Source organism: Megascapheus bottae, chromosome 8 (genome assembly GCF_031878675.1).
Source record: "Megascapheus bottae isolate mThoBot1 chromosome 8, mThoBot2.hap1, whole genome shotgun sequence".
NCBI lineage: Eukaryota > Metazoa > Chordata > Mammalia > Rodentia > Geomyidae > Megascapheus > Megascapheus bottae.
Window position 1 is genome coordinate 44,947,017 of NC_143516.1, and position 26,103 is coordinate 44,973,119.

The 26,103-nt window shown below is 33.6% G+C and overlaps 1 protein-coding gene across 3 annotated transcripts in view; it reads left to right on the forward strand.

Annotated features, from left to right (window-relative positions):
• The window catches only part of Ascc3 (activating signal cointegrator 1 complex subunit 3), a 246,784-nt gene that overhangs the window by 165,607 nt on the left and 55,074 nt on the right, over positions 1 to 26,103 (forward strand). For all 3 annotated transcript variants that reach the window (XM_090338378.1, XM_090338376.1, XM_090338377.1), the window contains 6 exons: positions 6,025 to 6,162; positions 6,272 to 6,392; positions 7,297 to 7,429; positions 12,304 to 12,429; positions 20,598 to 20,709; positions 20,891 to 21,025. In XM_090338378.1, the coding sequence (XP_090194504.1) occupies positions 6,025 to 6,162; positions 6,272 to 6,392; positions 7,297 to 7,429; positions 12,304 to 12,429; positions 20,598 to 20,709; positions 20,891 to 21,025 (765 nt within the window). The remainder of the gene's footprint in view (positions 1 to 6,024; positions 6,163 to 6,271; positions 6,393 to 7,296; positions 7,430 to 12,303; positions 12,430 to 20,597; positions 20,710 to 20,890; positions 21,026 to 26,103) is intronic.

Consider the following 26,103-nt stretch of genomic DNA (forward strand, 5'->3'; position numbering starts at 1 on the left):
CTAAGGGGAGGAGTATTGCCAGGCAGTAGAAGACTTTCAACTAGGCCCCTTAGTATAGAGTGGAATAGAGTGGAAGGAGTTTAAAATTGTATTTTGCTCGTGGCATTTTTTATGTCTAAGATTTCCAAGTAGAAATTTCAACGCATTGAAGTATAAGAAGTCTGTCACACACACACAGAGGGTGTGAACTGAGAGTACAAGCCTAGATCCTGACTTTAAACCCAAACAAATGTAAAAAAGAAAAAAAAAAGTCCTAGAATGTAAAGAACTCAACAGCCTACAAGATTCTCTCCATTTATGCTGAGGTACACTGGCAAAGGGCTCTGGGAAGGTGATATGACCATGCAAAAGATTCCATGAAGGAAGAAAGTGCCTGGCTTCACCAGACAGCAAAGAGTATTTGAGTAGTCTGTGGGATTTAATATCTGGAATTCCTATGAATATGTTACAATTTAGCTTCTAGCAAGAATACCTAGAACACCTTCCTTCTACTACATAATGGGTGGCTTAGTCTCACATGCAAGGGTGAATCGTGATGGGACCTGGATAGTTTCCAGAAAGCACTAAAACATAAAAGAGTAGAGGAAAAAAAGCTTTCTTCTGACCTGACTGGTTGAAAGCTTGGAATACTGCCTTATATGTCTGAAGTGAAAAAACAGAATGCTTTAGTCCTGTTTGCATTCTCCCCTCCATCAACTCTGTGTTTGCCAGTTAGTAGCAGGGCTGCTCCTTCTTTCTCTATACTGTTATAGAAGGTCTGGGTAGACAAAAGAAAAATTTAACAAAAGAACCAGCTATTCATTTTAGCACCTATAAGGAGAAGGGACTATAATTCTATAAAAGCTTTTTTACCCTTAAGACCCACCTCACCCAAGGGTGAGTTGGGCTTGAAAGTCTACAGCATCACCAGAAGATGGGGACAGGGATGGAGTTGGAGAGCATCAGAGGCAGGAAGGGGAATAGCTTTTGCACTAAATCACGCCAGCTAAGAAATCCAGATGGAGGTAAATGAAAAAAACAGGAATATTAAAGGTAAGTAAGGTTCCTTGGCTTATCAATATAGTTGCATCTTGTTAACTCAATTGTCTAAAAGACTAAATTTTCCAGAACACTATTTGCCAAGGAATTTGCCAATTAAAATTTTCACACTACTTCAAAATTAATTTTTGCAAAACTCTGTAGTATACATACATTGGAAGAACACTTTCATGAAAGAAACAATTGTATTTTCACATGTTCAATACTGAAATGAGCTTTTAGACTCTTGAAAATTTTATCATTTAAACAATTTCACTCACCCATGTTACAAATGAAGTCTTTATTCATCAAAGATAAACAAGTCTCCCACCCCAAGTGATTTTGTTGTGATCAAGCGTCAGGTATCTTAACACAGAGAAGTTTTTTCTTCTTCTGTTTTCTTCTTCTTCTTCTGTTTTCTTCCTCCTCCTCCTCCTCCTCCTCCCTTCCTCCTCCTCCTCCCTTCCTCCTCCTCCTCCCTTCCTCCTCCTCCTCCTCTTCTTTGTCATCGTCGTCGTCCTCGTCCTCTCCTTCTTCTTTTTTGCTAGTACTGAGGCTTCACAGTCTCACTGAGCTTGCTTGCTCACACTTGAGCCATATCTCAAGCTACTTTTCTGCTTCTGGAATCTCTTTGAATTTTTGTCCAGACTGCCTTGTTCTCAATCTTCCATGTCTCATCCCAGCTTTTGGAGTAATAAGGATGACAGACCTGAGGCACTCAGCTTGGAAACTCTAAGCAACTAAATAACATTGTGCCAAGCACTGGTGGTTCATACCTGTAAATCACTACACGGGAGGCTGAGATCTGAGGATTGAGTGCAAAGCCAGACCAGGCATGAAAGCCTGTCAAAAAACCACCAAAAAGCATAACATGGAACTGTGACTCATGTGGTCAAGTGCTAGCCTTAAATGAAAAAAGCCTATGAACAGCACCCAGAGCCTGAGCACTAAACATTTAAACTCATTTGAGCATGATTGAATATTTGTTTCAGAGAAAGTGTTTAAGATGTATGAGCTATAAGGTACCTGTTTGCTCTAATCTGAAACAATTTACCTAGCTTTAAGCTTTATAAATAGTAGCATTACAGTAATTAGTTATTTTATTTTTTGTTCATGTAATAATTTGAGGGTTGCCTGGTGGTAGAAGGGCCAAGTGTCCAAGGTTGACCTTGGGGTGTTGTTTATTTTCTGAGTCTCCTATCTTCATCTAGAAAAGAAGCAATAATAATAATTTCATCCTGAGAGGAATGTCAGAAAGATTAAATACATTAAAACATTTAAGATACTGAAACATAGTCTAGTGTTCAGTAAATGTTGACTGTTTAAAGTTTTGCTGAGACTCAAAAGAATATGAGATTATGAGCATTTCATATTAGGAATGTCCAGTCAGTAAAGTCTGTGATAAAATTCTGCATTTTTATTCCCAAGCTTTGAAATAAGGGGTATTTCTCTGTATTGCTATTATGGGACAACAACATTGATTAATAAACAGGATCTTTTTGCTATATGATAAAATTGGATCTTATGTTTGTACATTTTTGCTTATGATCATTCCTAAATTTAATTCATGCTAAGAAGCTGTTTATAAATGCAATTCTTTAGAAAATAGTATTCTTTTTTAAAATCACCATCTTTTAAAGTTTTTTTCAAATACATGGAAATTATCAAGTATGTATTAGAATCTGAACTCTCCAAAAATGGAAATAAGCATAGCAGTTACATTCACAAATAAATATAAATTATGTAAATTAAGGAAGGAAAAGTGAACAACAAAATGGTGAGGCAAAGGACAAAGGGTGAACCAATGCAGCAGCTATATTCACAAAACAATATGTGGGAAATGAACTTTATAGCTTGGGGGAAGAGGGAAGGAAAGTGGTAGAAAAAAATATACTCACCATATTATGTATATAACTAGCCCCTCTGTACATCACCTTGACAATTAAATTAAAAATATATAGCATGTTTCATTGGGATTTTCTACCAATTATATAGTGAAATAAATTAGAAAGATGAATAAAATGTAATAGCTATAACCCAGTTTAGAATTAGACCAAAATAAAAGAAATCATTGAATATTATATTGGGTTTATTAGGAAGGCATAGAAAATATTACCTGTTATGGTTCAGTTTATTTATATGTGATTTTTTTTTCCAAATGTAACTTATTTATATATTGTTTTCTCTTTTTTCATGGTACTGGGGCTTGAACTTGATTGCAGTACAGCGCATATGCTAAGCAAGCCCTCTTACACTAAGCTATATCCTCCTAGACCAATTTATACTATTTAATCACAAATAATTATAGTTTGATATTAATAATATGGTTAATCATTTTGACATATAATCTTTAGGTTCAGAATGGATGAAAGAGGACTATAGTTTGTTAGTATTTGAAAATTTTTGAATTGTTTGTTTTTTTTAAAGTTTAGTTTAAAAAAGTTTAGTTTTAAATTATTTTCTATTAATAGATCAATACAATATTCTAAATGTTTCCTTACTGTTAATTTTTCCTCTCCAATGCAGAAGTGTGTTATGAGAATTTACTGTTTAGTAATTAGGAAATGTTTTAACTTCATTTAACATCTGTATCAGATGTGACATGTGTAATTATTCTTGTTAGAAAAAAAAGTCTTTGTAACTTTCATGATTCTTCTGTATGGCGCATCTTTATTATACAGTATTTTAAGCAATTGATAAGCATTATTCAGTGGCATATGGTCTGAGTCTGACATGCTTTGAAAAGAGTACAGAGTTCTGATAATGAGGACTCTGAAAATGGAAAAACCAGCACAACAGATATGTTTGAGAAAGTATGGGTTTTTAGCATCTTGAAACAATATATCACACTCAAAGGGACAGAACTGGGCTGCACAATCTGTTAGCTCATTCTTGTCCAATCTGGTCTCCTCCTTTCTTTTGGAGCCAGCATTGTCATCAACTCCCTGAATTATATTCTGACTGGAATGTATTTCAGACTCAGAGTAATGTATCTACTTAAGTGGAATCCTATCTTTCTACAAAAGCTTTTTGAGTATAATAAATTTAAAATATAAAAAATTCTATTAAGTTAAAGTAAATGGCTCAACAGTTTACATATGTGTCTCCTCCCTTACTACCCTAAAAAAAAAAAAGAAAAACAAAACCACTACTTTGAAAAACATAGATCTGTTTTTGTTTTATGTAGGATACTGAATTTTTCTTTGTTGGACTATCAGGTGGTTAGAAATATTTCAAAGGCTACTTACTGTAAAAGCATGTATACATTGCAACAAATATTGTGAAACACAATGGAGTATGTAAAACTCGCTTTTATTTTGTTATTATGGTTATTCTTAATTCTATATCAATTCCTTTTAACAAGAATTAACCATATCTGTTTCATGTACTAATAAGTAAACTTCTCTCTTATCCATCTAGAATAGTATCCTTGAAAAAATTGAGATGTTAATCCAAATATTTTTTATGAGTCTAAATTATTTTGTTGACTCAAGGTTGAGAAAGACTACTCTATAGTATTTTAAATCATTGGGGCTTTTAATTTGAAATGTTCCAAATTGTATTAAGAATATAATATTGAATCTTTATAACTTTATAGAAATGATGATAATGTTTGTAAAATCATAGCCTGATACATAATGAATGCTCCAGAAATGATATTTATTGTTATATTTTAAGCATATATTACCTGAAAATTTCCTGAAATATCTTCTTGTCTTGTGACGTTTTGATCAAGATGAAACTTGTATTTATTATAAAGAGAATGATAAATATATGTGACTTAACCCAAAAATTATATTTTTTAATTTATACAGGCTATTTAGTACAATTTTATGCTTAATGATTCAACAGTAACTAAATTTTGCGCTTTTATGTTTGGATCACTCTGAATTCATCCATAGACACTATGTAGTAAATGAAGTTGTTGTTTTGTGACTATCCTCATGAGAATTTTAAGTCTTTCTCAGTTTGGATAGGCAAATTATTCTTTTGAATGCACTGATTTATGGACAGGGTGCGGAGAGTAAGGAAGAGCTAGCATCCCAGATGTGAAAGGCAGAATGTTAGTGCCTCACCAGACTTACTGCCACAGGACTTTTTTCTTTTCCTCTGCTAAATGGTACATTACTTTTTAGGTATGACTGACATTTGCCAAGGGTGCCATAAGTTAACTGCTTTAATTTTATTTATTTTACTAATAAAGCTGGAAAAACACATGAAAATAATTGTTAGAGCAAGGACATCAATGTTTCTTTTTACCCGGCAGTGTAATTTGGAGCTATTTAATCAATGAACTATTGAACAAATGAAGTAAGGGTATCTAACCTTGAGATTCTGATATGTTTATATTTGTGTACTTTTCTGAAAAAATAACTATGAACAGGTGTTAAGTGTCTATAAAACAAGTTTATACCTAAGGCTGACAGTATCCATGACTTCAGGACATTATGGATGATTAAGTGCTGTTAAATTACTGTTGTTGCTAATTTACAGATAAAGAAACTGGAGGCTCAGATAGGTATATGACTTACTAAAGATGACTTAAGTTCAACAAGAAAATGTAAACTGGAACAATTCTTTCCTGGTAAAGTTATAGCTGATTATTTTTTCACTAAGATTGTACATATTTTGTAAATTTTTAGCACAGGTCAAAAAGGCAAAAGTCTATTTTCATAACGAGATGAACAGAGACACTGAAACAAAACATCATAGGCAGTATTATACCTGTTTGTTGTTTTTATTCAATAAGATGATACTTTATTTACATATTTTTCTTTCATAAAAATAAAACAGGAAGCATGTAAACTAGCTCATTTAAAATGTATATTCTCATAAATAAATATTCTTTTTATTTAACATAGCATTTTTAATCCCTGAAAAGGGGCGTTTATTTTTCTGCCCATGTGTCATAAAAAGCAAAGAAACACTGTCTTTTTGCATATAATCTCAATTTGAACATTTTAAAACTGATGTACATGTATCTTGTATTTGGATTTTTATTTGCAGATGGAGAACATCATTGGAACCATAAGAGATTCCAACTTAAAACTGACACTTGCTTTTGGGATAGGAATGCACCACGCTGGACTACATGAAAGGGACCGAAAAACAGTTGAGGAACTGTTTGTGAACTGTAAAGTTCAGGTATTGGTTTGGGGTCTTTTTGGTCTTTTTTACTCCTCCAAACATATTTAAAAGTAACTTAAAAATTATATATTTTACTTAAGTGAGTCATCTCTCTTTTTTTGGCAAGGTTCTGATTGCTACAAGCACGTTAGCCTGGGGTGTAAATTTTCCAGCTCATTTAGTAATTATAAAGGGAACTGAATATTATGATGGAAAAACAAGACGCTATGTGGATTTTCCCATTACAGGTAATTTTTTCTTAATTTGTGGAACTACAGTATGCTTGTAGATAGATGTAACAATTTAAACTTAATTTTCAAAATTAAATTTCCATAATTGATTCCACTTAAACATGTGATGAGCAAATTGTAATTTTTGTTTCTAATGCAAATGTTTTAGAATATATTTAGCTGTTTTCCTAATAATAAAAAATATAACCATAGTTTTAAATTCACAGATAATTGAAAATACTTATTAGTAGCTATTGAGGGGTCAATAAAATTAGATTGCGAACTTAAATACTTAATTTTATACTCATTTTACTAAAGTGATGGTTTCGTGGGACTTCCAGAACCAAAGCACTTTGGTAGACTCCTAATGCATGAGCAGTCTAATGAGGTATTTTCTGTTGGAATAAAACATTTTCATTTGGTTCCAAAGAGAACAATATACTCAATTTATATTACTCTAAATACATTGAAAAGCTAAATAACGTTTAAAGCAGTAATTACATTAGAGATGCCTGCAGTGAATGAAAACGAGTAATTTTGTCAAATGCCCTATTAACAGTTAAAAATATATTCAAATGACTTCACTGTGGATTTTTTCTTTATCACCTTTCTTGCTTAATTAAAATAGCAGTATCTCTTAAAGAGCATTTTCAGTCATTTAATGGGAGAGGGCTTTCATCTTTTACAAATAACAAGATTTACTCTTTGGGCACTCTGTTTTGCACTGTGATGACTTGCTTACCAAATATAAATGTTTAGAATAAATTACATCAATTTACAGAACTTTATAGTATAGATAGCATATAGTCTCCTAAAACAAATCACTTTCCTGTTACTTCGATCTTATTAGAAGCATGCCATATATGGTTTTACCTTGTGCTGTGTGTGACATTGCAGAATGCTTGTTTTTTCTCTTTTATAGATGTACTGCAAATGATGGGGCGAGCTGGGAGGCCTCAGTTTGATGACCAAGGAAAAGCTGTAATTCTGGTTCATGATATAAAAAAAGACTTCTACAAAAAATTTCTCTATGAACCTTTCCCAGTAGAATCAAGGTAATTTTTATTTTACACTACTTTAAATGAATTAATACCATTAATACCATAGCAAGTTGGCGTTTTTCTCATTGTATTTGAGAAATCAGTAAAACAAAAAGTTGGTAGTGTAACAGATTTTGTTGATGTGAAACAATATAATTATCAGTGTGAGACAATATAAAATTGTAATGTTGATTTAAAACTTTACAAAAGAGGGCCGGGAGTTTGGCCTAGTGGTAGAGTGCTTGCCTAGCATGCACAAAGACCCAGGTTTGATTCCTCAGTAGAAAAAAGCCGAAAGTGGTGCTGAGACTCAAGTGGTAGAGCTCTACTGTCTAAGGACAGTGCTCAGAAAAAAAAAAAAAAAAAAAACAACTATACAAAAGAGCATTTTAGTATACTACTGTATCTACTATAGCATTTGGTCTGATACTAGATGATCTAGATTGAAATTTGAGTTCTACTACTGTGTGCTTGATGTTGAGTGAGTTACCTAACTCCTCAGTGCCTTAGGAAACTGAAATTGAAATTATAGCAATATCTGCTCTCCTACGGTGTGTTTGTTTTTGTATTTATTTAGTTATTGTTGCTTTTTCGGGTGGGGGGTGTTGGCTGGTTAGTTTGGGTTGACTTAATTTGTTTTATACTTTTGTTTTGTTTTTGTTTTTAGATAGGGTCTTGCCATCCTGGCCACTGGCCTCAAACAATCCTCCTTCCTCAGCTACCTTAATGCTAGGATAACAAGTGAAAGCTATCATGACCAAATTATAGTATAGTATGGTCAGCTGAGAGTGCTGACAACAGTATCTGTCAATTAGTAAACATTCTGTAAAGTATTACCTTGATGAATATGTTGTAACCTAGTTAATAAATGTCCACAATAAGGTTGCATATAATTATAATTAGTAATTTAAATTGCCAGCTTATTTCACAATTTTTCATACTTGCCTATAGATCTGGTAACTACCAATTCGGTCACAAAGTTGTCCCTTATTTTCCCAGTTGACGTGTTGTTGTCTATTTAGGTTTTTTTCACTTATAACATTTAACACTTTCAACCGTTTACGACAGTTTTTCTGCAGCGTACCTGTATAGATTATAACTACATTTTGGGACAAATGTAGTTCGTTTATAAATGTTCATTTATGCTACAAATTGCTATTGCACTTTTTATCCTAATACAAGTAGCATTGACTATTTTTTAATATTTTATTAACATTGATTTTTACAACATATTTCAGATGTCATGTTTAACAAACAAGTATTCAAGAAAGGAATCTATATACAATAACTGGCACATAGATTTTAGAACATAATTAAAATTAAGCTGAGGGTTTGTATGTCATAGATATATATTAATCTATGTAATAAAACATTATGTCTATTGAGTATATATATAGCCCATCATAGATTTTTTTTATGTCTATGTAGTTATGTTTATATTTCTAAGACCATGTCTATAAACTTGGGTACCCAAATATCAAGCCATCACTCTTATTCTGTTTGGATCTAATATCCACATATTAAGGATGCCATGTGCCTTTTGTTTTTTGATCTTATTACACTCAACATGATTCACTCTAGTTTCATCCGCTTCCCAGCGAATGACATTATTTTATTTTGTCTGTTGGCTATGTAGAATTCCATTGTATATATATGCCACATTTTTGTATCCATTAACTTTTTAAATTGGAAAAAATAAATGGTGTAGTGTACTAGCCTAATGGAAAAATTTATGCTCATAAAGAGGAAGAATGAAAAATAATATATCTCAAGAATTTAAAAAAATAATAACAAATTGAATTCAAAAGAGGAGATAACAAACAGGGCTAATAGCTCACACCTCTAGTTCCAGCCACTTGGGAGGCTGAGTTCTGAAGATCATAGTTCAAAGCCAGCCTGGGCAGAAGCATACTTGAAATTCTTGTCTTCAGTTAACCAACAAAAAGTCTGAAATGGTGCTATAGCTCCAGTGATAACATCCTTGAGCAATAACTGTACTGTACAGTGCCCAGGCTGTGAGTTTAATTCACAGGTCCAGCACAAAATAGGGGTAAAGGGACGAAGTAATTATAATAATTACACATTAGAAATAAGGCAATGTTTTCATTAAAAAGATTTTCCATTAAAAGGATTACATATGTAATCCTCGCTGTCCAGGATTCTGAGATCTTAAGATCACAGTCAGCCCAGGCAGGAAAGTCCATGAAACTCTTAGCGCTAATAAACTACTAAAAAGCCAGGAGTAGAGTTGTGGCTCAAGTGGTAGAGTACTAGAACTAAAGAAGCTCAGCGATGGCACCCAGCCCTGAATTTAAACCCCAGGACTGGCAACCCCCACCCCCCAAAAAAAGATTAATGAAATTTATGGATGTTTATATCTGAATATCGGTATTGAAAAGGTACCATAAATATTAAAAGCATAATGAGACATTATGTTTTATATATTGCTCTAGTTTCAAACTACAAGCATAAGCTGAGGAAAATAAATACAAGCCAGAATATCACTTCAAGCAAAATAATGAGTAGTAATGCATTTCAGAGGCATTGGCAATAATCCTGTATTAATTATACAATAATCACATTCTAAAAATTAATTTATTTGAAGATATATATAACTTATGTGATGAATTCATCTTAAGGTGTATATTTTAAGTTGTATAATTTATGTTATTTTAGTAAAAATTTAGCTGTTTTTAATTTTAAAACTTAACATAACCTTTATTTTTTTTCTACTATGGACAGAGTACCCTGTACACTCATTCATTTCTCTGTTAATATACATCCAAAGTTTTCCTCATTTTAATGTTATAGTGAGCTATTTTGCTACCCTAGTGTAACATGTAAATGTTGCTTTAGCAGACATAATGAAAAGTGAAATTGCTGGGTCATAATGGTTGTTCACAAGTACATATTGTTTATAGTCTGTAAATTGACTATCCATTTTTTTTCTCTACTACCAATGAATTGTAATATAGCTTTTATTTATTTTTTTTTGTCAGTTGTGGGACTAGAAGTCTGGGCTTGGGTGCTGTCCCTGAGCTCTCAGGCTACCACCCTACCCCTTGAGCCACAGTGCCACTTCCAAATGTAGCATTTTTTTTATTGCTGTGATAATGTATTAGAGGGGTTACAGTCACATTTGTCAGGTAGTAGGTGCGTTACTTCTCACACTTTCATTGATTCCCTTCTCATGGTTTTGTCCCCATTTCCCTCCCCCAACCCCCTCCTAATCATCTTATTTTCCACCTTCCCTTTCTGATTTCAAATAAATAAACATACAATATACCAGTTTTTTCATATGTTTTTATTGTAATTATATTCACCAGATAGAAGGTGCATTACTTCACATACATTGATACCCTTTCTCATGTCTTGGTCCCCATTTCCCTCACCCCCACCCCCACCCCTCATCTTGTTTTCCCCCCTTCCCTATCCAATTTCAAATAACCAAATATGCATATATCCAATATATCAGATAACAAAGTGAAATACTGTAACAATATGAGATAACCAAGGGACAGCAAAAGAGATGAGAGATAACATAGTACATTAAGGACAACAATCACTCATTCTATGGCTTTTGTTTATATCCTAGAGGTCCTTTCATTTAGTGTCATACTGTATGGCCTTATGTGTCTAGGATTTGCTCTATTGCAAATCTCTGCTATGAGAGCCCGAGGTTTCTACTGATGATGACAAATGAGGGAAACCATTGAGCCTATGTTCCTTTGAGTCTGGCTTACTTCACTTCGATTTTTTCTAGGTCTTTCCATTTCCTTACAAATGGGGCGAAGTCGTTCTTTGTGACACCACCATAGAATTCCATTGTGAATATACCAGTTTTTTGCAGTAACTAATTTTATTCTTTTTTGTATCACCTTTGCTCTTCCTTCTTTATCCTGACATCCTATTTTTGTAATCTTTTTTAATCTTCCTCAGTTCTCATTTCATATTTCAGTACTTTATAATTATCAGCTATTTCTCCCATGGCCTCCTTTTATTCCATGACTCGTGGTACTCATCTTCTGAAAATTACAAGCTCCATTCCTTTCAGTTTATGCTTTTTTTCTAAAATTCATTTCCCCCAGATGAATGATAGCAGTAAGTATAATTATTAGCAGTTAATAGCAGTAAGAGGGCTGGGGGAGGTGTCTCATGCCTGTAATCCTAGCTGCTCAGGAGGCTGAAATATGAGGATCACAGTTCAAAGCACCACAAAGCCTAAGATACTCTTATCTCCAGTTAATCACCAGGAAGCTAGGAGTGGCGCTATGGCTCAAGGAGTAGGATAGTAGCCTTCAGCTGACAAACTTAGGGACACCACCGAAGCCCAGAACTCAACCCTTATGACCGAAACAAAAAAAAAGGAAAAAAAAATAGCAGTAAGAGGCATCCTATTAAATACTTATCAAATGATACATACTGGCATTGCCTCTCAACAATTGATTAGCTAAATTATATTATTATATTGTGATATTATATCTCAGATTGTTCTACTTTTATTCATATTTAAGTGAAGCATTTATTTTTTCCATATATTTTTATTGTAATTAATAGAAGAGTTACATTATATTCACCAGATAGAAGGTGTATTACGTCACGTACATTGATACCCTTTCTCAGAAACATTTATTTTTTTAAAAAAAAGCAGGTACATAAAGATATATGTTATGAACATAGGGTAAAATTGTGATACTGATTCATTTTTAGATTCATGAAGAGTGGACATTGAAACAACATTCTCAATAAAATGTTTTTAAAAATTATTTGCAAATTATTTATATGAAATGTGCTTGTTTTGTATGTTAAAACATAGAATCTAATTCTTGCCTACATAAGGCAGGTTTATTTTGTTTAATGTTTCCTTTTCATGTCTTACTTATATGTAGCTTGCTAGGAGTGCTCTCTGACCACTTAAATGCAGAGATTGCTGGTGGTACAATAACATCTAAGCAGGATGCAATGGATTACATCACATGGACTTACTTTTTTCGACGTCTTATCATGAACCCTAGGTAAGTATGGGCTGTTTTTGGAAGGGCAGTTTTGTATCTTTCAATTGTACTAAAAGAAACTTTAAATGCAAGAGCATATTTTTAAGTCTGTCCTTTAGACATTTGTAAGTATATGAATTTGCCAGATAAGCCAATAATGTCTCAGATAGGATCACAGCGTATCAGAGATTAATTATATGCATTTGCTACTTATGTCAAGTGCCTTCAAATACCTTAAGGAGTTTACTCTGTACTTGCTAGACAAAGCATCTGATATCATGAAAAAAATGTGTAAACTAGATGGAATGACAGAGATACAGGTTCAGAAAAGTGTGAATCTGGTTGAATTGTCAGAAAAAAAATATGAGGCATTTGTAAGGGTTAACAAGACCCTTGAAAGATAAAATTGAGGTGTGATAGATTATCTTTCACTCTTAGAAGTAGTCAGTGCCCAAACAAAGCTATATTGAATCCTGAGAGAGTGACAACTTCTCAGAAAAGATGACATTATCCAAATCTTGTGTAAAGAACTGAAGTAGGAAAGATAGCATTCAGACAGAATATAATTCTCAGCTAAAAGTCCCAGTGCTTAAGAGTCATGTTGAGAGAATACATACATCTTAATCCAGCCTTGTTGTTATTAAGAAAATGGAAGCAGGCTACCTAAGTAACTTTCACTGTGTCCCATAGATATTTTGTGTTAAACTCAGGATATGAAATAGGTGTCCTAATTCCAGTTTCAACACTACCCTTTAGTAACTCGTGACCTGGAATCATTTCCTCTGTGAGCTTTACTTTCTTCATCTGCAGGATAACAACCTACCTCACCTACTGGCTCTTCTTCATAATCAAATAAATTAGAGCCCTTCTGATGCTATGTAGAGAATATAACTAACAACTATTATTCCATTCCAGTTACTTTGCTGCTGTTTCTCATTCACTTAGAGACTAAGCACCTTGTCTGATATAGTTTAAAAAATGCAAATTACTGTCTCTTAAAAAAATACTTTTTTGGTAACTCTGGATTTAGAATTCAGGGAGTCACACTTGCTGGGCAGTATCTACCCCTTCAGCCATACTGCCTGTCCTTTCTGTATAGTGATGCTTGTTCTTTATGTCTGAACCTGCTTGCTATGTACTTCTCCAACTTGTGCGTCCCTGTGTTGCTAGGACAACAGACACATACAACTGTGACTAGCCATTAGTCAAAATGCCTGAGCTGTTCTTGAACTTCAGTCCCTTGATCTACACCTTGTAAGTGGCTAGGACTTTGGGGTAGAGCTACTACACAGAGCTAAACAAACGTTCTCACTGTTTTGGGTTATTTTTTTAATCTTTTGACTTTTCATGATGAAGGAATTTGAGAAGAAAAATGAAACTAAAAATTGTACAAAGAAATGCTACCTTTCCCCCTAAACTTCCCCATGTCCATCCACATTGTATCATTATCAAATCATAGTACTGTCATTAAATTCAGGAAATTGTTATTTATTCACTATTATTGATTCTGCAGGCTTCATTCACCTGTTGAGGATCCATTGTAGTAGTATCCAGCATTGCATTTAGTGTTTAGTTCACTTCAGTCTGTAACATTTTCTCAGTCTTTCTTTGACTCATGAAAGATTCTGGCCATTTATCTTGTAGTCTTTTAATTTGATTTTGCCATAATCTTACAGAAGAAAGAGTATGTTCTTCTCTGTATAAATAACATGCTCTTCTCTGGTGTTCCTTTTTATAATGAAACTGTTGCCTTAGTTGGGAGACACCAAAACATGGTTTATTTCAGCCTTCCCATGCATTCATTTCAAATTTTCTACATCTAAAACTGAGTTAATCATAAAGCTATCAAAATCTTCCTCTGATCTAATCTTCATATATATCTACAATTATGTAATTTGACTTCACACTCCAAATTGCTTTCTAATTTTCTCTCTTCCTATACCACCTATACCTGTAAAACTGCTTAACCTGCCTTCTCCAATCTAGACTAATTTGTAAAATGTCAAATGGTATTGATCAGACATTCAATGATTTATATAGAAAGTGGAAACTAGGTAAGGTTTAGTTTTCTTTAACTCATGTAATCGGTAGGAAACTGTCAAGTATTTGCATTTTTAGCCTCTCTTCCTTGAGAGTAAGATGGGCCAGGAGCACAGTTGGAAACCCAAGCAGAGCAGAGGTCCCACAGAGAACTCCTGTGCTGCTCTGTCTTCTATTTAGTAATATTGTGGTCCCAAAATCTACATGCAAGTGTAATAAATAGTAGTCATTAGGAGAAGAATAAAAAGCTCAGGGGAGAGGCTTAGCACAGTGGACTGTGAACAGAATTTTAGGGGGAATTATGCTAAATTATTCATCAAGGGAACTTCTTATGTGTTAACAACTTGAATATATCTAGCTCGTCATGACTGAAACAAGTATTCCTTAGTTCATATTGCCTTAGCTATCTTACCTAATGGACATACTTACCTTCGTGGAAATTTGGGGGATGAAATCAGAAAGGATACATCATCTTAAGGATGTGGCCTAGAGCACTTGATACTTGTGCCAGCTTATTTCCTTGCCCTGGGAACTTATATGAGGATTATGTATCCCCACCACCACTACAGGGTCAGACAAATGAAAGAGACATTAACCCATATCACCTTTAGGTAAAAAGTTCTCAGACTTTGTCACTTTTCTTCCTACATGAAATACACTTCCTAACCTTTTTTTGGCATTCCTCAGGCTTGAATTCAGAGCCTGGACATTGTCCTTGAGCGTTCTCAAGACTAGCATTTTACCATTGAGCCACATTGCGGCTTTTGGCTTTTTCTATGTATGTGGTCCTGAGGAATCGAACCCAGGGCTTCATACATGCTAGGCAATCACTCTACCAATAGACCACATTCCCAGCCCCTCTTCCTAACCTTTACAGCCAGCCATGAACTTTGTTTTTATATCTTTTTATTATTGTCTGTGTTGAATTTATCTTTTCTTAAGCTAGGAACTAAGGCACCAGAGCTGAGGAAGCTGATAAATCTTTCATAATTATTTTTCTATACTGGAAAGAAGTTAGTCTAAAATCATTTTTCTCAAATGGAGGGTTTGTATTATGTGTGCTTAGGTGTTCCTTAATATTTCCTATTCTCCAATATTATAAATGGAGATTTTACTTTTCTAGGATGGGAAAGGTACACATGCAAAGTTGTGTGTGTAGCAAAGAGGCAGGGTATTTAACCATAGGAAAGGAATCCCACTTTTAAAATCAATCAAGGTGGGTGCCAGTTGCTCAAGACAGTAATCCTAGCTACTCAGGAAAGAATCTGAGAATTACAGTTCAAAAGGCACCCGGCTAAAAAGCTGTAAGAGGAGGCATAACTAAAATGGTGGAATACCAGCTTTGAACAGAAAAGCTGAGAATGAGCGCAGACACACTATATAGCCCAATATAAGCAAATTATTATTATTATTATGTAATTGTTATTGCTATTATGTAATCATACATGAGGATAACCTGATTCTCCAACTTCTTTCTTTTAATCATACTATTGTTGTAATACCCCTGTCCTCACTGTACACACCAGAAATAAAACTTAGGTTGACAGAAGACTTCAGTCATTGTTCCAGGATTGGTGGAATCTCTGCATGTCTGTGTTGTTGAGCATACCTGTATGAGAACTATACATAATACATACAAGTGCATATATATAACAACATATAATTATGTACACCTGTGTGTACATACATATATGCAAATGCATGTATACTTGTATGTAAATATGTGGCTATGTATGTACTTGTTCACACATGCATATATACATTCACATCTATAGACTTGTTTTTGTGTCTGTAAACACATGTGCTGATGCCTTTATAAAATACAGTATGTTCCAAACTGAGTTCTGGATTTAATTTGTATTTACAGTTTTATGCTCTTTTCCCCTGAGAAAGCTTTTAAATATATCTAGGGCAAAAATGTTCTCTACAACCACTTTCATTATTTCTGTCATTATGACTGCTGCATAATCGGAACATAAAGAAACATGGTGCTATAACAAATTACTTCCCAGTACTGACAGTTATAGCAACAACATTTCAATATTGATGAAAAATTTCTCAGCAAGATAGCCAGCCAGATTTACATCAGCCAAACCGGAAAAGGCTGCCACTGTTCACATTAAATCCAAACTGGCTGGTGTAACTTTAGCTATGTTTTATATTATTTTAAAATCATTTTCCCACACTGATGAAATCTTTGGCAGTATTATTCTTGAAAAAAATACATTTTATGTATAATTTTCTTGTTTGTCCTTGGATTGGATCTTATAAATATGATTCTTGCAAATTTCTTTTAGTTTTAATGTTCAAATTTTATATACTTGGTAAATTTTTATGATAGGGAGAGGTTTGTTATGACTTTTTCCCAGTGGACAGCTAATAGAAGTTGGCTTGTCTACCCCATGTGCTAGATGCTGTCAGTATCAAACTGCCTTTGACTTTCACACCTCTCAGGGGACTAGTAATTGTTGTGTTCAAACAGCCTGTAATTGTGGTCCCGCTGGCTTTCTCAGTACGCTTCTGGCTATTAGAATCATTAAACAACTCAGCACCTGTTAACAGCATTGTAAATATTCAACCCTGCAGGTTGAGTCCAATATAGAGAAATCTTACAGAGCTCAGTCTCATAAATTAGAGCTTCTGACAAGTCAATTATTGTGAAACTGGGTTTCTCTGTGAAATAAATGAAATAGCTTGCTGACAAAAGGGTAGGCTGTCTGTTTATAGCAAATGGAAGATAATGACTTGATGATTCAATGCAGTGAGCATGAAACTACATTGTGTCCTTTATTTGTAATTAAACAGTTGTGGGAAATTGTTTAAATAACCAGTAAATTATAAATTAGCTGTAGCATGCTTTTTCAAGTTAGGAAAGTGATCATTGAAATGAAAAATATATAATGCTTTAAACTATGTGCTTAATCTTGTTCAGGCAAGAAACTGTGGTGGTGCCCCTAAATAAACTCTATCCTTTTTGACCAAAGTATCAGAATATAGAATATACTAATATTCATGTGTCCAAAAACTAATTGCATTCATATTTAATTGTATTGTTTAACAAAGTATTCTAAATTATGTAACTAATAAAAATGAACTTTTTGTTGTTGGTGGTGGTGGTGGTATAGGGTTTTAAGCTGCTTGCACTTGTGAGGCAAGTGCTCTACCACTTAAGGCACACCCCCAGTTCTTTTTCCTTCACTTCGTTTTTAGAGAGGGTGCTTTACTTTTAGAGAGCCACCTTCCCACTCTCCATCTCCTGAGTAGCTCAGGTACAGATGTGGGCCACTGAAGCCTGCCAGATGTAACAATATTCTTTTTAAGATTCAGGAATGTTTTAAATAACCTTAGCCTTTAGTCTAAGTATTAAACAAGGAAAGTTATTTACTACATATTAGTGAAGTTAAATTACTTGAATTGAATTTTGTGTTTCTTCTATTTTGAAAGTTGATAGGAATGTCTATTAAGTACACTTAAAAAAAAAACCGGGGGGCGGGGGGGTTGGTAATGCAACTTAGTGGTAAAGTGTTTGCCTAGCATGCATGAAGCCCTGGGTTTGATTCCTTAGAACCACATAAACAGAAAAAGGCCAGAAGTGGTGCTGTGGCTCAAGTGGTAGAGTGCCAGCCTTGAACAGAAAGAAGCTCAGGGACAGCACCTAGGCCCTGAGTTCATCAAGCCCCCAGACTGGGGGGAAAAAAATTAATTAATTAATTTAATTTTTTAAAAAGAACAAATAATGATGACATTTTTTTCACTTTTTCTGCTCAAAGAGAGCATGTTTATGTTTAGCAAGTTAGATTATAAGTAATATTTTAGTGAGTCCTGCAGATAATAATTTGTTTCCATCTAAGGGATATGATTTTCATCTATATTTTCTTCTAAATGTCTATAAGTGTTTTTATCATTTTGAAAATCACAAATTAATCTTTAAAAAGTAACATTAAAAAAGTAACAGTAAACTTAAATAAATAAACTTTAGAAAGAATATTAGCCCATCAAGACACATAGCAGTGAATTTAAACACATAAGACAAAATATAATAAGTATAAAAATAATGAAAATAATTTTTAGCAAAAAGTTTTTACCATTGATGTCTTTATATATTATTTGTAAGTATACCAAATTTATCCATTAAAGCATAAAATTACAAAGTTGGTATTAGTTTTATTTACAGTCTGTAGTAATTAGTACTAGTGAGAGATTTCTTAATTACCTAATAAATTTTAGGTAATAGTGAAATTTTATTTCTATGGTAATATTATTTTTCTATTTTAATTGTGTAAAGAGCAGTTTGACTTTTACTCTACAAATGGTACTATTGTAATCAGGGCACATTTTCACTTGTGTCACCTATTTAGGAGTAATGTCATCTGTTCATTAGTCTACACAGTTAAAAAATGTGTATACTTAGAAACCAATATAATGTGAAATACAAAGTAAATGCATTACAGAAAATGTGACTGGTGAATTTTAGTTCTTAAGGAAAAAAATGAAACATAAGAAATTAATATTTGAATAGCTCTACTATCTCTATAATGTCTTAAAGGTCTAGAACTTTTTTTAACCTTTCAGTTAGGACATATTACTTTAAATATTACAGATTAATCATTTTCCAGGTGAAAACAACTATTCTCTAGCTTCTTTTTACTAGCTCTCTGGTTTAAATTCAGGGCCTTACTGTCCCTAAGCTTTTATGCTAAAGACTAGTGCTCTGCCATTTGAGCTGCAGCTCTACTTGTGGCTTTTGGCTTTTAATTGAAGATAAGTGTTTCAGGGACTTTCCTGCCTGAATTAATTCAAGCCACTTCCTCAGATCTCAGCCTCCTGAGTAGCTAGAATTATAGGAACGAGCCACTGGAACCTGCCTATTTATGCTGTTCTTTCTCTTCCATATGTGCTTAGTGGGGGCATAAATTTGAGTGTTCGGTTTAGATAAATGACAACACCAGATTCTATATTTATTCACCTCTTTATTGATAAATATCACTTTTAGTTCGACAAAAATTTTCTTTGGTTTGGGGAAAAGCAGTACTTTTACCATAGGCTGAAAATAATTGTTCTTTTCTCATAAAAGATTATTTCACCAAATAAATTCTAATGACTTATTACTCAATTGAATGTACTTAGCCTTTTTCATTAACACATCTCCTTTTAATGAAAACATGATTGAAATCCTGGTTCATGTATTTTTAAATAACTTTGGACCTATACTCTTCCCATTTTTTCCTCTTTGAAGAAAGGAAATGATAATTCTTCCAGATACTCATCTTGACAGTGTTTCTCCATTGCTGTCAGGTTGTGATTTCTTGTAAGCCATTTCCATTTGAAACTGTGAACACCCTTCCTATTCCTTCCCAAGACTATCCCTTTTATACGTGTTCAGATGTACAACCACCACAGTATGGTAATAATAATAAGAACTGGTTATAAGATTCTGAGATTACTTTCTGTTAACACATGTTTCTTGCTTTGAAGATGGAAAGGACAGTAGGGCATATTATTCTGTGTGCAGGCTCTGGAACTGCCATGATTGTGGATGTAGCTCTTTATCCTGTGGATCTGTTCTTGGTGATCATTGCAGAACTTAACCAAGGTTACCTTTCACGGAGATGGGAAAGAACATTCAAGTGAATGGCCTGTCCTTAAGAAAAGCCAGATGTGTTTTCATATGTTGAAACTTAGAATGCTTTGTTTTTACCTTTTAGTGTCCATTCTAGACATTTAGTACGACATTTATTCTGTAAGCACTAATTTTCTCAAAAGAATGCATCTACCACCCAAAGAAGTTACTGAGGATAAGTTTTATAATACAAACCCTTTTATTTATTTTGTGTATAAATGGGTAGGTAGAGTCACACATACTTCACATTGCACACTTTCTAAATTCAGTGCATAATAATACTCAGATAAAGATGGTATATTACATATATTGTACTCAGAATTTTATCTGCATGATTGACATATTTTAATGTATTTTCATTTTCATCAGTGTCAGCAAACCTTAGTATAGGGGTTTTGATAACTGAAAGAGTAATTTTTTTTAATTTACTATAATTGTAAGTTAATGTTTTTAAGAATCTGGCAAGAACTGAGAGGATAACTTCAGGAAAGATTCTGCAACAAGTAATAAAATCTTGCTTGTTTTCTAGTTACTACAATTTGGGTGATGTGAGTCATGATTCTGTGAATAAGTTTCTCTCTCACCTTATTGAGAAGTCCTTGGTTGAATTGGAACTTTCCTACTGTATTGAAATTGCAGAGGTATGATTTAATCGTATGCGTTTTAATAGCTCAGAATTTTAATAGTCTTACCCTTCCAATGGTATCTGGATTTGTAATGAAATTATTATCACAACAAAAGTAGTATGATTACTAATTTTTGAAGAATATATATTTTGGATGTATTTTTTACTTATGTCATTTTATGTTTCTTTCAAACTAGGATAATCGGAGCATTGAGCCTCTGACATTTGGCCGAATTGCATCCTATTACTATTTGAAGCACCAGACAGTTAAAATGTTCAAGGATCGTTTGAAACCTGAAAGCAGCACTGAAGAATTGCTTTCAATTCTGAGTGTAAGTTTCATGATATTATTGTCTGTTGTTGACTCATAACTTTGAGTCTTAATCATTTCACCATTCTTGAAATTTAACAGCCACTCTTCAAGGAAGAGTTCCTTCTGCAAGACCATTTTATTACTTTTATGTTTAGACTGTTTCCCATGAAGATGACCACATTGCTTATCATTCATATTTGCATCCTTCTGAGAGAGTAGAATGGTAAATTGTTACTATTTCGACTATGATAAAAGGTATGAGCCAAACTGCAGAGTCAGCCAGATGGTTGCCTTAAGAAGAACATTGTCTTTGAATTATGATTGAAAGCTCTTCCTATTGCCTCTTTTATTTGTTTTTTTCTTTTGTGTTTTATATTTTATTTTATTTTTATTGTCAGGGTAATGTATAGAGGGGTTACAGTTACATTTGCCAGGTAGTAGGTGCATTACTTCTCACACATTGATAACCCCTCTCTTGTTTTTTTTCCTCATTCCCCTTCCCCCACTCTCTCCCAATCATATTTTTCCCCTCTTTCCTTTCCTATTTCAAATAAACATATATACAATATACAGTAACAATATATACAGTAACTATGAGATTAACCAAAATTGCCTCTTTTAGGAGCTCTTGTTGAATACTTCTTATGATATCGCTGGTGTTTCAGATCTGTTTTTCTATTAATATTGATGTTATTATGAGGAATCTCTTTTTTACTCCATACTCTGATTTTATTTTACTTGATTGTATTTAATAATTTCCCATAAAACTTCATTGAATACATCAGTGTGTGTAGCTACATATAAGCCCACATAAATCTGTGTAAGTATGAGTTATATTTCAATTGGTTATTCTAATATTTTTATTGTTTTTACTGTACAAAAGAATTAAGGATTAGAGTTTTAGCTATCAAAAATATTTTTCTCGTCAAACATTGGTGGGTCATGCCTGTGATTCTAGCACCTCAGGAAGCTGAGCTTTAAGAATTGTCATTTGAAGCTAGCTCAGTCAGAGAAGTCCATGAGAAGATTATTTCCAATTAGTATAAGGCCCTGAGTTCAAGTACCACTCCTGGTGAGCACACACACACACACACACACACACACAAAGTTACAAAAATTTATCACTTTTGAGGGAAAAATCATTGGTACATGATTATTTTTAAGATTCCTGTGGATAGAATTCATAAAAATAGTATTGCTAACAGAAGCAGTAAAATAATCATTAATAAATGTGGACATGTATCTTAAATTAGTTTCTGTAGATATAAGACTTTTATCTCAACCAATGGCTGAGTTATTCCATGCCTGTTATCCCAGATGCAGGGAATGCATGATAGCTGAACACAGTGTATCATTCCTGATATCCCCAGTGACACAGGAAATCCTAAGTAGGAAAATTGTAGCCCAAGCATAAAACAAGATCCTGGCTTAAAAATAACCAGTGCAAAAAGGAAGGATGGAGCCATGACTCACATGATAGAACATATACCCAGCAAGCCTGAGGCCCTTGGTACAATTCCCAGTACTGTCAATTGATTTCTGTAGTTTTTCATACTGAAAGTACTTTTTAAATGTTTTTCTATCAACACCAAAAGTAGATGACTCACAAACCCTTAATGTATCCCTTCTTTTACCCCAGATCCATGTTGATTTATTTCCTTGTGGTTTTTCAAACTAAAAGAAGCAACAAGGAAACCTGGTTCTTTTTATCTTTCAGAATTTCATGAGCTTCTATTTTCTTTTGACAACTTACTATATTTTCAGATATCCACTGATTATTACTCTGTTATATGAAACCTTTCATTAGCACTTAAAAAAATACACTGCCAGGGCCAGGAGCATAGCCTAGTGGTAGAGTGCTTGCCTAGCATCCATGAAGCCTTGGGTTTGATATCCTCAGTAACACATAACACACAGAGAAAGCTTGAAGTGGCACTGTGGCTCAAGTGGCCGAGCACTAGCCTTGAGCAAAAAGTGTCCAAGGACAGTGCCCAGGCCCTGAGTTCATGCCCCAGGACTGACAAAAAAAAAATTCCCAATGATTTCTTATCCTTGTTGCAGTCCATTTGAGGGCTCTGTTTCCCTTTTTTTTAAGAAATTAATCAGTCTCTATATTGTACATATGCATATTTGGTTATTTGAAATTGGATAGGGAAGGGGGGAAAACAAGATAAGGGGCGGGCGTGGGGGGAGGGAAATGGGGACCAAGATAGGAGAAAGGGTATCAATGTTTGTGAAGTAATGCACCTTCTATCTAGTGAATATAATATAACCCTTCTATTAATTACAATAAAAAATATATGTAAGTAAGCCAGACTCAAAGGAACATAGGCTCAATGGTTTCCCTCATTTGTCATCATCAGTAGAAACCTTGAACTCTTCTAGCAGAGATTTGCAATAGAGCAAAACCTAGATACATAAGGCCATATCGTATGAAGCTAAATGAAAGGACCTCCAGGATATAGAAACAAAAGCCATATAATGAGTGATTGTTGTCCTTAAGGTACTATGTTATCTCTCATCTCTTTTGCTGTCCCTTGGTTATCTCATATTGTTACAGTATGTCACTTTGTTATCTGATATATTGGATATGTGCATATTTGGTTATTTGAAATTGGATAGGAAAGGGAGGAAAAAAAGATGAGGGTGGGGATGGGGGGGGGAGGGAAAGGGGACCAAGACATGAGAAAGGGTATCAATGTATGTGAAGTAATGCACCTTCCATCTGGCGAATGTAATGTAACCCTTCTATTAATTACAATAAAAAATATGTGGAAAAAATATATGGGGAAAAATTAAACAGTCTCTACTTAGAATTTTTATATCATCTCTTTAAATGACAGTGAAATATTTTTAGAATTTTTATATCATCATCTTTAAATGACAGTGAAATATTCTATAGGCATAAGATTTTATTGAAACTCATTTCTTTCACCAATCTTCTTGCTTAAAATTTCTTTCTAATACAGCCATTTAAATAGTAACTTGTTTTTGTGGGGTAACTACTATATACCAGACACTTAACCTAATTTCTAAACATGAAACAACTTTTATTGGGGAGTGTTAATATATCACAATGAATTTTATGAATATGAAATTACTTTATGAATTATAGAAAGTAGCTTTCTCCTATAACTTCCTATCATATCTATGTACATTTTATCTTTCTCCATTGACTCTATTCTAGCTGTAAAAGTTTTTTTAAGTATTAAAATAAAATATAACTTTTTAGAAATTAAAACGTATATTACTATTGGAATTTGTTATCTTGTAATTTCAAATAAAGTACTAAGTACATACATTAATTACTTGGAAAATAACTATCTTAGCATCTCCTATTGAGGACTTACATTTTTAGGTTTTAAACCATCTGATGCTATTTCAGAAAGGGTTAGGTATTTTAGAAGAACACTTGCCAAGTTTTTTTTAACACTATGAATTAATAAGCTTCATAATTAAGGCAGCTGCTTCACACCTCTATTGTTAACCAATGACATTACATCTGTCTTGCTTCACTGATGCCCTCCTCCTACTTACTGAAGCATTTAGCAGTTTTGGCAACAGGGATTACATGGCTTGGAGTTAGTGGTCTAATTAGACATAAGTGAAAATCCTAAGGGAAAAGGACGTTTAAAAAGTAATTTGAAGAATCTCTTAATGAGGTTGGCACTGAAAGCCCAAATTTACAGAAGAAAATGCCTGTCGTCATGGCAAACCAGGACCATGATTTGATATATTCAGTAGACTTTTAGAAGGTAGCCTATTTTAAAGCAGTAACAGAAATGAAAAGCTTTTAAAGCTTGGAAAAATGCATTTGGGAACTTTGCTGTTCTAAAATAGCAGTCATATTCTTATATTAATCACTGAAAGAAAGGAAACTATACATTCAAATATATTTATGCCTCTAGATTTTCTGGTTTTTAAATTGTATTTGCCTTATTATGTATGTTTCTTATAGAGAAATATGGGATTCAGTTTTATGTCAAATATCCAATGAGGTTATAGGTATAGTAAATATTCCATTATGCACATGTATATCACATATCCAATTTGAAAAATTATGAAATTCTTGTCTCCCTGAAAAGTCTTAGATATATACTAAGAGAAAATTTTGTCTATTGATATAAAATAAAGCAGTTTCAAATGTAGAAAAGTATATGACTTATCTCTCAGTACCTTGCCAGACTTGGCAATACTGTTTTCTTTACAAACACTGACATTAAGATGTTCTGCAAATTATTTCTGAAGTGTCTTTCTTTCCCCTGGATTTCATAAAACATTCTCAATAATAGAGCATTTGTCGTGCTTGAATTTGGTCATTTTGGAACATAGCTGCAAAGCTTTGAGTAGCAAACTCCAAAATTTGCAAGGTTAGATATACAAATGATCATTTAAATAGAAAAATATAAAGCTAAATAAGAAGAACTAGGCAGTCAAAAATACCGGTGAGGCACCCCTCCTGTAAAATTAAAGAATTTGTTAAAAGGAACACAGAAGAAAGGAAGGGTTAACTAAGTAACAGTGAGCACACCAACCTCATGCCCTTCTATTTCCAAATAACCTGTGATAATCACAGGATCCCATCTGTTGTTCCTTCTCAGAGCAGGGAAACCTGATGGGATATCTTCCAGGGTTTGTGAGAAGAGCTTCCCTAACCCTCAGGCTGGGGAAATGCCTGGCATCTTTTGGTGAGGCACAGATGGGAAATGTCTTAGAAAAAAAAAAAAAAAGTATCTTTCTACTCTCTTGGTCCTTTTCCTTTGAGACCTTCTTTATTCTCCCATATTTCTTAGCTACTCTAGCACTCTTAGTTGATAAGCTTACTTCAACAAATAGAAAAATGAAATCTTTCTTTGGTTACAGGCCTCAAGCTCATATAAGTTTGCAGGTCAATTAGAAGCTTAAAGTTTTTATGCTCTTACATTCAAAATGTATTTGTGATCCTGCCTGGAACTTGTGATGTTTTCAATCTTTTTTCCTTTGTTTCCTGATCACTTCCATTTTCAATTATTTGGATTTCCATGTCAATTATTTGGATTCTAAAGGTTGATGGATAGATGGTATTTTTAATGAAGAAATAAGTTTAGGCAATAAATT